Source organism: Glycine max, chromosome 12 (genome assembly GCF_000004515.6).
Source record: "Glycine max cultivar Williams 82 chromosome 12, Glycine_max_v4.0, whole genome shotgun sequence".
Taxonomy (NCBI): Eukaryota; Viridiplantae; Streptophyta; class Magnoliopsida; order Fabales; family Fabaceae; genus Glycine; species Glycine max.
In genome coordinates, this window is record NC_038248.2 from 41,036,118 (window position 1) to 41,049,041 (window position 12,924).

Consider the following 12,924-nt stretch of genomic DNA (forward strand, 5'->3'; position numbering starts at 1 on the left):
TGTGCGGAGGATGCTCGGTCGGGTGCTGCAACCACCATGAAAGAATACAAAGTGCATTCATTTTGGACCAAGTTACTAGATGTCTGTTATAAATTTTTGGAATCAAAGGCTATTCAACATCAGTGAACTTGGTTTTAAATATCAGTTTGCAATCGTAATTGTTATCGTAACATCAAGGTATTTTGACTGATCGCAATCATATTGCGACCTAATGGTCATTTTTTCATAATGTGTAAAAGTTTTCTAACTCATTGCAACCCTAATTTAAAATCATGTTAGTGAAAGTTGATGGCGGGATTTGTTTCAAGAATTGGAATATCACGATTCTCGAATGGATGACTTAGCTCCATAGTGACTCTAATAAACAAATATGTTTATATTTGTGGAATTTAGAATCAAATATCAGTTGTGATTTTTTTTATTCGAATTAGCAACGATGTGTTTTTAACCTAGTTAAAGTCTTAATTTGATTGTGATGATTAAGACTCCAATAGGGTTTTCGCTGAGAAAGTAGCCGATTGGAAACAATGGGCTACCTTAATTAGATTTGATTTGCTTTGCAATTGAACCGATAACAGATGAGGAGCATGCAACCTTACAAAAACATCTCTATGAGAGTATTTGTTTTGCAATTGAATTGATTTGCTTCCAATTAATTAGACCTTTAATCACCAGGTTGAGAGATCCCAAGAACCTAGTGTTGGAGATAACTCCCTTGGAAGCAAATTTGGGGTCTTTCTACAGTGAGATCTTGATGTGTTAGTGTTATGATGCAAGATTCCAAGTGAAAGGATATATTAAATGAGATAAATGCTAGCAACATAACACATTCTCTGTTATAGATTGGAATTTATTAGAAATAATAAAAAAAATTGTGTGAATCTTATTTGTTGTTTAATAAGCCTCTATCATTTTGTTATTTTAAATAAATTTTAACTAATAATAAAGTATATGTTAAAAGAAGCGGGATAAAAAGTATATTACTAGTATTGTTTTATTGAATTCTAATGTTTATCTATATATAAGTCGTTTACTAATTAGATCCACTGACCTAGTTGTCAATTGTGAAGGTTAGTGGTTACAAGGTTATAAATTATAGCCAAATGCAGACTAACAATATTCTTATCTGTCCGAAGTTATATTTCACATTTCAAATATATAAAGACTCGCATTATTTTCGGATGTCAATTCGGGCCATCCTATTAGGGTTAGTCAAGTGCTGATTTATTCACAGTAACATTTGGACAACTATATTGTTGGCCATCTGATGAAATTGAATTTCATAATTTGCCATCTTGCTTTTTCTTCCTTACTGATTGAGTCACCAACAAGCTTGCTAAAACTTTAGATAAATTTTAATAGATGCATAATAACTAATAACTATGATGAGGTGTCTATCCGCAAACAGGTTAGAGACTCAAGTTATATTACGTGCAAAAAGTCATAGCAGGCTTTGGATTTTTTTGTCCCATTTGAACAGAACAGGTTTGGAACTGCGTGCTTGGATTCATTGTTCATAGCTACGTTATGACGCAATATGCATTTAATAATATTATCTATATGAATATAGAATCTCAATAAACTAATTAAGAGCCTCCTAGAGATAACTAGCTAGACAAATTTATTCAGTTTCCTATGAAATATATTCTACACTTACGAGAACACAACAAACAAATTAAGCTGCATATAGATAGATACGATGGATGGAACGTGTCATGCAGCAATTTCATGCAGTGCATGCGCCTCCATTACGTGTCCTTGAAGTGAGGTCAATGGATCATCATCACTCTCACCAAAACCTTTACCATCACACGTGGCAAAAGATGCGAATAGGAGCTAGCAGCCCACAGTAAGAGTAGGACGCGTGGCACCATGGAATCATTCTTCTTCCTCCTTTATATATATTAACCACCTACCATGAAAATCCAAAACCAAAAAGTGTTCAAGCTCGAAAAATCGTAGAAGACTACACCAAGGTGAGTGACGAAAACTGATGGCTGCCACTGAGGAAAAAATTCTCTCTAGGATTGACCGTTTGGATAATGTGGTAAGAATGCCCCTTCTTTAGTAGCTTTATTTTGCCTAGCAATTCTTCTTTGAATTTATTTAGATTAGAGTAGTAAAACATGATTTTAGTTCAATAATATTTGAAAAATTGAGTATTAGGGAGCGTGATGTTATTCTTTTATAACTCACAAGCAAGGGAAAGGAGGAAAAAAGACTAAAGGGTGGACTTAAAACAAAAGGTGTTGATATTTTTTATAGAGAAAATTTAAAATTAGTTAGTTATTCTTATTAAATGAACAGTGTAGAGTAGAAGATGCTTATGCAATTCAAAATTTCTTATGATTTAAACTAAATTACTGTGTGAAAGTTTGGTTTACCAAATTTTAGTTATATATAGAGTTACAGTACTGTTTCGTCTACATTATCTTTAGCTACGGAAGAGAGATACTTAAACTTCGTTTGTCAAAGATTTGCGAAGAATTTACATTGGTTCACTAGGTTTGTATCATTGTTGTATGTATTATTAGAACAACTATATATCGGAAGTTTATTATGAAATTGAACATTATAAGGCTTTTTAATGGACTATAAAAACAATAATAACTTCATAATTGCTTTTTAGTTGACTAAAAAGCACCATCTTTTCTTAAAAGAAAAAAGGGAATTATGTACAAGTTAATTTTACGTTGGGCCATAGTCCTTAAATGAAATAGAAGTTTTGTTTAATTTTATGCTTTTCATTTTTCATTTTTTTTAAAAAATGAAAATACTTCAGTTGCGGCATTTGGAGGAAATTAGAGGGTGCAATCCATCTCCGAAGAGCTCGTGTGCATCTACTCCAACAAGTGGAAGTGACGGACACGTGTCGTCCACTGATTTCTCCCCAAAGAGTTTAGAGAAGCACTGCCGTCCGATTGAAAACATTATGATGGAGACCGAAGCCAAAGGAACGATGATAGAGAGGCTCAATCAGGTGGAGGATCGAATGCTAAAGGTATCTCCACGTGGAAATCTATTGACCGTTTGATCTTGGCTTGTATGGATGTGGTGATAATATGACTTAATTTTTTACACTTCAATTTCTATACTTGTTTTCCAATTTTTATATTTTTCTCTCTTTTTCATTTGGGGTCTTATGCATTTAAGAGGTATCACATGATTATTACCCTAGTCTAAGAGGGGACTCTAATGTGTTGTATGAAAGCTTTGCTTGCAGCTGGAAGAAGAGTTGGTAGCAAAGAAGAAAGAGGAAGGGAAGAAAATGAATAGCCCAAAGAAAGGTTTTAAACAGCTTGTGAAGCAAAGTATGAAACCTAGGGGAAAACATAGTAATAAAGAAGCATGAATGAATTATGACCATTGTAGCTGCTCCCATCCCAACTGTGCCAACGTTTTCAATTTTAATGTACATTTAATTGTTCCTTTTGTGGAATGCCCAAGTAACGATGGTTTTCATTTTTCTAGTTATGGTTTCCATTTTATTGTTTATAGCAAGATGGCTAACGGGGTGATAATATAGTTTTTCTTTTTATTATTATTTTTATAGGAGTTACCAATATTCAGTTTCCAGGTACGATTTTTTTTTCCTGAATTTACATAATTATTATTCTTTAAGAAAATAGCTGTTAAATCAAATGTATACTGTTTTAAAGAAAATTAGCCAAAGGGTCTAAGTTGTGATGCTGAAAGGTTAAAAGGGCACATTTATTGTGTCTTCTTACCAATTTATTTGTACAGTGTAAATTTTTATCTTCGTTTTTTTTTTACTAATGGAAAAAAAAAAAAGAAACAAAACAGCACCACACTAAGGACTATTGTGGGTAAAACCCATTACATCAGTTAAATACAGATTAAAAAGAGAGCATGGACAAGTATTCATAATCTCAAAATCTTGGAAATTGAGGAGCCAACTTTTGCCAAGCCATCGGCTGTACACATGTTTCCTTGCCTGTAAAAATGTTGAAAAGAGAATTGGCAGTCTAGAGATTGAAAATGACGAATCTGTTGAAAAAGAGGATGATAAGGATGTAACCTCTTATGGCTAAGAAGAATGAGATCAATAGCCATTTTCTTTTTTTTTTTTTGAGTCTGTTTCGCAATCCAAAGGCGTGATGCCTTTTTCCCAAGCCACGAAGAATACCATACCCTTCTGCATGAATTGAAGATGGATGTAGTACCACACAAACCCACGTAACCATAAATAAATTCATTTCCCATATAGAACTTCCATCACTGTTAAGTTTGTAGGAATTGACAATAGGAGGGAGCCAACTAATTTGAAGAGGTTGCCTTTGAATTTGGGTGTTGGGTTGTTGAAGAAGCACGTTTTGAAGAGAATGAGTTTGATTTGTAACAAACTAGATAGGCCAGATTTGTCATTGAAGATTTCGTCATTGCGGGAATGCCAAATGAAACAACAAATGATGGAAAATAAAATGCCTTTGACGCTCTATCAAGTCAATAATTTTCATAGGAAATCCAAACTCCTCAAAGAGTTAATTTCAAGAAACTTGAATTTACACATCATATGTCTTTTCAAAATCAATTTTAAGCATAAGATAGTCTGTCTTCCTTTCTTGTTATGCATGTTATAGGTTATAGGTTATCTCTTGAGCTATGATGGCATTATAGATGGCCCTCTGTTAGGAATAAAACTGCTCTGCAATGGACCAATAAAATTATCCTAAATAAGTCTGATATGGTTAACTAACACTTTTTTAGAAATTATCTAACGTTATAAAGGTTTATGGGTCTAAACTCCTTAAGAGTAATAAGCCAATCAACTTTAGGTATAGGCACAATAATGGTCTCTGCCAAGCCTTCTGTCATAGAAACAGTTTCCCAATAAGATCGGAAAAAGATAGGCTGGAAGCCATCAGGACCCAAAGTTCATAAGGATTCATAGCAAACAGAGATTGTTTAACCTCAGACATGAAAACTGCTTCATCAGGCCTTGATAAAGCTCATCACTAATACGCAGAATAGTATTAATCACCATGCTTTGGGGACAACAATAATCATTCTTCTGAAACAATATTTTAAGGAAAGAGAGGGCTTCCTTCTTAAGAATATCATCATCCATACACCATATACCATCAATATTCAAACCAGTTATTTTTTTTATGGCGACGAATAATTGTTTGTGTTTGTGTTCTTATTCCCATACTTGACCCAATTCTCTCTTGACTTTTGAAACCATAATATCTTTTCTTGGGCAAAATCGTGTTGTATATGTTGTCCCAAAGCTCCTTCTTCTCAAAAAGAACTAAAGCATGATCATATGAAGTATCCAGCTGACTATGGGTCCCTTTAAGGTGGGCCTCCAAAATCCTTTTATAACGAAAGATATTCCCAGAAACTCAGCAACAAGGGATTATGAACAAAATTGTGTGAAGGTAGGATCTCTACTAATGCATGAGGATAAGCAAACCATCAATCAGGGTTGGGCATGCACCGATCAAGCTTCTTCCTAATATGAGCTTCTCCAGGTAAATCTCCTTCCTTTGACATCAATGTCCATCATATTGCAACTATCCATCATCTCAGCACACAAAAAGGCTCTTGAAGTAGAAAAAAAGAGCCACCCGGAACCTATATAGGGGACAGAATATCATCGAAATCTCTCATCATAGTTCAATGACAAGAAATTTGTTTATTTAGGCCCATGAAGTAGTCCCAAAATAAACTTCTGATAATTGGGTTAAGGGAGGCATAGATTGAGGAGCAGCACCAAGTAACATTATGCCTCTTTAACATAAAGGTAATAGACTGGGAATTCTGATAGATAGGAACCATATAGTGTTGGAATGATCTTGAGCCTTCCTGGATAAAGACAACCTTATAACCCAAAGATTTCCACTTTGTTCTCAACTCTCGCAAAGGGAGGATGAGCCTCAGAGAAAAAGAAAATACAAGGATGATAGGTTTTAACTAAGTCGTGAATGTGATGCCTAGTACATCAGTAGCAAAACTAAGTCATGAATATAATGCCAAGTACACCTACCAACTTTGCCACGAACATTTCCACAAGATAAAAGACATGTCATAGAGAAACTTAATAACAAACTTATAAAATAGAAAAGAGGATCCGCATACCCAGCATCAAGTTTGTTGGCCCATGTTGATATCCACTAAGACCAGAGGTGTTTGAGACATCACTTCTATATCATTGTTTTAATTATTATAAATTCCATTTTCAAAACAATTCAAACCGCCCATTGGACACTTGCTTGAAATTAATATTGGATTTGATGCCATTGTCTATGTAATAAATCTTTGGCTCTTGCGTCTTTAGTGGTCCCACATCTTGAGCTACCTTCCTTTTCGATGCTAGAGTAACAGGTTCTGAGTAGCACTGTTCTTAATTTTTTAGGCATTAGAAAAGAAAGTGTGGGTAGCCAGGATAGGGATAGACGATTCATTTCTTGTCTTATATTTTTAGCAATGTTAATCTTCGTATAAATTAGTTGCATGGGATATTGAGGGCCTCATAGCAGCCAATTTCTCCTCAAACATTGATCATGGCCCATTTACAGCTATTGGAATCTTAGGGCTTTGCTTCTTCCAGGCAAATTTTTTCTACACCTAACATTTTTTCATTAATTTCCGGTTTACTTTTTTTTTCCCTTCTTTTTCTTCGTTCGTTCCTCTTTGTTTTGCTGTTACACCATTCACAGGTTTGTGGAAGCTTGAGAAGGGATCGAAGCTTCTCTGAGTTGTGGGCTTGGTTTTCTTGGCCTTGTTGCACTTGGGCTTCTTGGCCTGTAAAAGGTTTTAAATTATAAGGTTGCATAAAAAAAAGGATATTAGTTATTATGTTTGAGAAATAGAGCAGTATCCTTAAAAAAAAAAAAGAGCAGTGAAAAAAAAGTTAAAGAATTAGTTTTTACTTAGTATTATAATTAAAAGAGGTTGATAAGATTCTTAATTGTACGAACTTTTATGTAAGTAACCAGTTTTTATAATTAAAAAGTGCTAGATTTTTTTGGTGGTGCAAATAAAATATTTGTAAGATAATATGTGAGATCCGTTATATATATATATATATAAAATATTCCTTCTCCCCCTCTTCCAAAAGTGCAGTGAAATATAAGGAAATGTGTTGTATTTATTTTTATTTTACCTTTTCAAATTGAATATTTTTATAACAAAAATAATAAACAATTTTATGTTACGAAAAAATATAATTAGAATTTTTTAAAAGTTAAATTTAATCTGTTTCTCCGTTTTTTTTCTTTTCTTTATCATTTTTTCTTCCATGTTTTTTCTTTCTTTTTTTCCCCGTTTACTCTTGGTATCTCTCAACATTGTGCTTCATTTCTCTCCTCGCAATCAAAAGCAACTGCATATACTCTGCCCATTTTCTTATATATCGAAACTGACTTAAACGACCAAAGTTATTTTTAGAAAATATTGTATATATGCAGTATATATAAAGCTAAATACTTAGTTAAATTCCAATGATGTTGACTTTTTAGAGAATCTTGCATATTAGACTTCAAAACGAATTGAACAGTCCAAGAAATCTATGGAACATGACTTTTACAACCTAAATTACGCGCATGCTTGTGGATATCTTAGCTAAAATAGCACTGCTAAATATTGAAGTATCAACAGGCGTGTCTCGATAAGTTTTTTATGCAAAAGCAAATGTTTATGCCTATAATGGCAGTGCATGCATGTAGATGATAATAATGATAATACCAGCACCCAAATTTAGTGAATGATATCGTCTACTTGTCTTTTCTTTTATCTTTCTTTCGGTTGCCAAAAGGAAAAAGAAATGAAGTACTAGTGCAAAATTATTTTGAGTCTCAAATAATTCGAATAAACTAAATAAATTTGATTACTTAAAAGGACAAAACATATAATTTATTCGCGCCATCTTCATCTGGACTACTTTTAAGATAAGTTTCATCCCTCCACTATAATTAGAGGATTTGTGAGGATGTAATAACATTGTAACCACATTGATATGATTTTTAATGTTAAACCCTCCACTATAGTTAGAGGATTTGTGAGGATGTTTTTATTTTATATTTTTAAGGAATATTTCATAAAACAATTTTTAAGAATGGACTTATATACATAATAGAAACCATAAAAAATACGTAAAAGTATGTAAAAAAATAAGTAAAAGAAAACTAAAAATAGAAAATAAAAAAATACTTTTAGAGATGTTTTATTTTTTGTTTTAAAAAACTAATTAAAATAGAAATATTAGCTTTAAAAATAGTTCTCAAAAACTACTTTAAAAGCAAACAAAATTTTTTGATATTATTCTTGTACTCAGTCTCTCACATATTTCATTTTCATTTGGTACCTATTTTAAGTTTATAGAAGAAAATTTTAGGTTGTTAATTCCTTATGTGCTATTTTCACTTATATCTTATTTAAAGATTAAAAAAATGGGTCAAATTACTCAGATGGACTTAAATCCCCTTGATAAAATATACAAATTGACTTTAAATGTTGAATCCAAATTAAAAGTGAATCTTTTTAATCTGATTCGATCATAGTCGAATGCAGGTTTAGCCTGTAAAACTTGTCAAAAGCTCTAAAAAATTGAATTTTTACAAGACTTGACAACATTTTAATTTAATTTAGTTTTTTTTTTTGTTGGGTCGACTATAGTGCGCAATCCTCATCGAGCTTGTCCACAATAGGTTGGGTAACCTGTCTTGCCATCGCCAATGTTATTCAACCTACACATTTACCATTTCAACAAAAGAAATGTATTTAAAATCAATTTATTTTAATAATTTTTAAAGACAATTACATTTACTCAAAAAAGGATTATGTATGAGCAACTAAGCATTGACCTTTAAGCACTCATCGAAAAAGTCTTGAACGTGAATGCTATCCTTATCTTTTTAGTTGAAATATAGGTAGGAGTCAGGCCACTGCTGCTGTTTCTTCTTTATTTTGGTACATCGGAAGGAGTCAGTTTTTTGCTCAATAGTCAAACACAAGCTTTTTCTTTTGTTCCTTTTTGAGGAGTTATCAACATCTTCGAACCTTAATTTCTTTCTTCTTTTTTTCCTTCCACAAAGATCTCTCACATTAAATTTAGTATCCCACCAACCATGTTGATCCACAGAAAATATTTAATGGTAAATGAGATTCTCTTAGCTAGAAGAAGGTACAAGAAGTTTTCGACCGCACAAAACCAAGTGATAATGGATTAGATTTTTTTAAAAAAAAAAATGCAAGCAAAAGGTTTTGTTATACGGATCGGGTGAACCAAACCAACATTTGTAGAAGTTGACCTAATACGATCTCACAATTCAAACTAAATTATGTCCATTTAGTTCGTTTGAATTAGTTCTTCAAATTTAGTAATTTAGTTTACTTACTATAAACACTGTTAATCAGTTCTATTTAATATGAACTAACAATTTAGCTTTTTCATATATTTCAGTTTTTTTAAGTTATTTTACATTTTTAAATTTATATCCTTAATTCATGGGAAATCTATTTAATATGAACTAACAAACATAAATTAGGAAGAAGTACTTTTTTATCATAGATCATATCAATTCAATATAATCATGGGTCAACGTGAATCATGTTTAAACAAGTTGAATAGACTCGTACACTACTCTACTATCAATCAAGTTAAACTAGTCATTTAGTTTCTTCAACTATAGCTTGGGAGTTAGGACTTTTGCACCTTGTTTGTGAAACTAACTCTATGAATGCCTACAAGCTATTCTTCATCAAGTTCAAGAAGTTTACCTTTATGTTGTGATCATTAAAACGATTAAATATTTACTTGCTAAAGCTTGGAATGTTCAACTTCTTCATATTCTTAGGGAAACAAATTGTTGTGCAAATTGGAGTGTGTTATGGGATGTTTTCCCTTTTTCAATTTTTGTTGTTATTTCAGCAAATGCTTTTGGCACTACTTTTGTTAGGTTGTAGCTTTGTTTTTTATTGTTCTGGCACATAAAAATTCAATTTCTCTCCATATTTTGCCCCTAAAAAGAAAAAAAAAACTCAAAACAAATGTTGCTTGAGTACGTATATTTTTGGAAGGTTGGAAACAAAAGAAACAAGACTACAAAAGCTAGGACCCCAATAGGGGCCTCAAACCAGGAATTTGTCACTAAGGGTTTTGGAGAACCCTATCCGGCAAGGATATGAGTCATACCATTGGCTTTTCTCGAAATCACTTGGTACTCCACCTACCAATTTTGCATCATCAACAACGCTATCTCCTGAACAACATCATAATAAAAATGTGCTCTACCACTTCTAGTATCTCTTAGTTGAATGACTTCAAAGACTTATCTACAAACAGTCTCGCAAATGATATGTTGATGCCCATACTTCCAAGCATTCGATAAACCTTCTTTAATTGAAAGAAGCTCTGCCATATCTGATCACCATCAGTAAACAATTTTGAAAATCCTCCTATCCACGATCCAGTATGGTCTCAAAAATCCCTTCGAGTGCCTATGCAATTATCCACTAGTGGTGAGTCGAGACATTTCCAGTGTAGTTCATTCTCATATATAGGTTTTATGCCATGCTAGATTGGATCAAATTATACACATGTGAAATAGTCCATAGTAGGAGTTAAAGATATTATTACACCTCTAAAACCAAGCCCACCAACAAATCGTAACCACAATCTCAGCTTCTTTATGATATAACATTTTGTAGATCCAATTGTTAAGATCATAAGAGTGTATGATGGGTTGATGTGCCACACCCATACGTAGCCAAAGTTCTCATGAATACATGCAATCGGGGAGCAAATGTAAAATTATTTCACTATCAACTAAGCACATGGGACACGAGGCATCTTGACCCAAATGACAAGTAGCTATTATACCTCCGCACGAATCAACATAAGGTAGTGATCCGAGTATACTCAACATAAATTTTCCACAAAGGCTTATAGGAAAGCAAGCTTCCAAGGTTGGTCAACAAGAGCTCTATCTAGCCTTTTCGTTGTAACGTTCCCCAATTGCTTCCTATACGAAGTATATTTCATCCTAGTAGCTTCAATATCAATGAGACTACAAGCATCAATCATTGCCATCATGAGGTCCCCTCTTGTTGCTATAAACTTTCTTCCTCTCATCCCAGTAGGCATCATAATCTCATTGAAATCACCAACTAGCAACCAAGGATCAAGAATATTGGACCGAATGGAAGTAAGATGATCCCAAATGAGGGTGGGCTTGGAATACTGAGGACTCGCGTAAACAGCTGAACAACACCATCTTTCACTGCCTCTAGAAATCGAAAAGGTGATAGCTTACGAAAAGAATGGATCTCATAAATGGCTATATTACTTTGACCACTAACTAAGACCTAAATCCTTCTAAAAATGACCCAAGGCTTCCACCAGATGATGAACTTCAAAACCTAGCAACTTCCAAAAATTGTCTATAGAAGCAAAAAGACTATGTGTCTAAAAAAAAAATAAACACAAAAGGTTTGTCCATCCACACCAACTCCTTGATATATCGATGCCTTTTAACGTTAATTGTACCCTCGATATTTCAGGATAAAACATTCACATCTTTCAAGACTTCCATAACAACTTTTTGAGATAGGAAACATCACCCACTAGGAACTTATAGCTACATCTTGCATGGGGGTTGCATCATGAGCCTGAACAGGCTCTATCACTCCATTAGTAAATTGACCTTAGGCATCTCCTAGATCCATATGCATCACGAATTCTCTAGGCACTTTTGGAACTCCCTTTACATTTGCATCGATGGATGGAACCATTGAGATTTGTCCTTTCCCAAAGGTTGTTAGGCAAACATACTAGTGATATAGTGCATATGATGGGATGTCGTAGGCATGCTAGCATTTAAGGCTAGGGTTTTAGGCTTATTGTGAGTTATATGAGAATTCCCATTAGTCTTAGAGCTTGTTTTCAAAGCATTTAAAATATGAGGATCCATAATTTACTTCCCATGTGTTGTTGCATCAAGTTGCACACATCTATTCTCATTTTTTTTAAGCTCACGTTTCTCACTTGTGGAAGTCACGTTGGATGATGTCACTTCATTAACTCCCAATAATTTGTTTGAATGATTTTGCACAACTTTAATGCCCTCCAACATAATCAAATAATTTTGATTGAAAACTGAAAATTTTGTTCCCTCTTTTCTTTTATTGTTATGATTCACTAAATCTCCAATTATGGCTACCTTTTGATCCATATTCCCTTTCCTAGGTTTCCTTTTCACATCCATCCACTCCCTATGTGCCACAATCTTAGTGGGTCCCTCTAAGTTTGCCAACGTGGCATCTTTGTTAGGATATGCACCCCTTGCATCCTTGCTAGGGTTTGCGCTCCCTACAAGATGATCATGGTCCCCTTGGTTACTTGTTGTTTCCTTTGGAGCAGTATTGTCTGCCACTATCTTTGAGCCAACCTTAGTACACTCCTTCATCACATGTCCATAACAACCACACTCTACATAAATGGCATGCAATCCCTTATACTCTATGTTATACTAGTTGCCATTTAGGTTAAACTTCTTCACCACAATGATGGTCCAATCAATTTGCACACAAACTTTGGCAAAATGACCCTTGTGCATATTCAATGTGGTTTTATCCATCTTAGTAGGGGTACCAATTACTTTAACAATTGTAAGCAAGACACTTTCATTGTAATAGATCATTCTTAAGCCTGGGAAATAGACCCACACTAGGGTTTGATCTATGGGCGAACTGCTGCTACAAGATCTATGATCCATGGATGAATTGCGAGGTAATGATCAAAGATCATCCACGATCCTCCACTGACAGCCTTTTCACGATCCGCATCAAGGTCAAATCGCACCATAAAATAACATAAGATACATCTATGAGATCAAACCATCCCTCCAGTTTCCAGGTCAACTTCAGTTTCTCCTTCATTGTCAAGAAACCAATACTTTT

The 12,924-nt window shown here is 33.8% G+C and overlaps 1 protein-coding gene across 20 annotated transcripts; it reads left to right on the plus strand.

Annotated features, from left to right (window-relative positions):
* Positions 1-1,901: 1,901 nt before the first annotated feature.
* Positions 1,902-7,730, plus strand: LOC100783695 (uncharacterized). 20 transcript variants are annotated; one of them, XR_005887652.1, is made up of 6 exons: positions 1,902-2,047; positions 2,783-3,001; positions 3,212-3,287; positions 3,554-3,577; positions 5,253-5,495; positions 6,474-7,730. XR_005887652.1 is itself a non-coding variant. In XM_041007656.1 (5 exons), exons 1-5 carry the CDS (start codon positions 1,994-1,996, stop codon positions 5,318-5,320), a joined length of 441 nt encoding a protein of 146 aa, XP_040863590.1. In that variant the 5' UTR covers positions 1,902-1,993; the 3' UTR covers positions 5,321-7,730. The 20 variants fall into 20 exon arrangements, 10 of the variants coding, with proteins under 10 accessions (XP_040863590.1, XP_040863591.1, XP_040863588.1 ...); XR_005887654.1 differs by having other exon boundaries at positions 6,543-7,730; XR_005887653.1 differs by having other exon boundaries at positions 6,684-7,730.
* Positions 7,731-12,924: the final 5,194 nt, after the last annotated feature.

Bases quoted from the DNA above. Each gene is read 5' to 3' on its own strand.
- LOC100783695 (XM_041007654.1), top strand. From the start codon at position 1,994: ATGGCTGCCACTGAGGAAAAAATTCTCTCTAGGATTGACCGTTTGGAT. The intron at 2,048-2,782 runs GTAAGAATGCCC...AAAATACTTCAG, and splicing joins TTGACCGTTTGGATAATGTG to TTGCGGCATTTGGAGGAAAT. The intron at 3,288-3,553 runs GTTTTAAACAGC...TTATTTTTATAG, and splicing joins AATGAATAGCCCAAAGAAAG to GAGTTACCAATATTCAGTTT.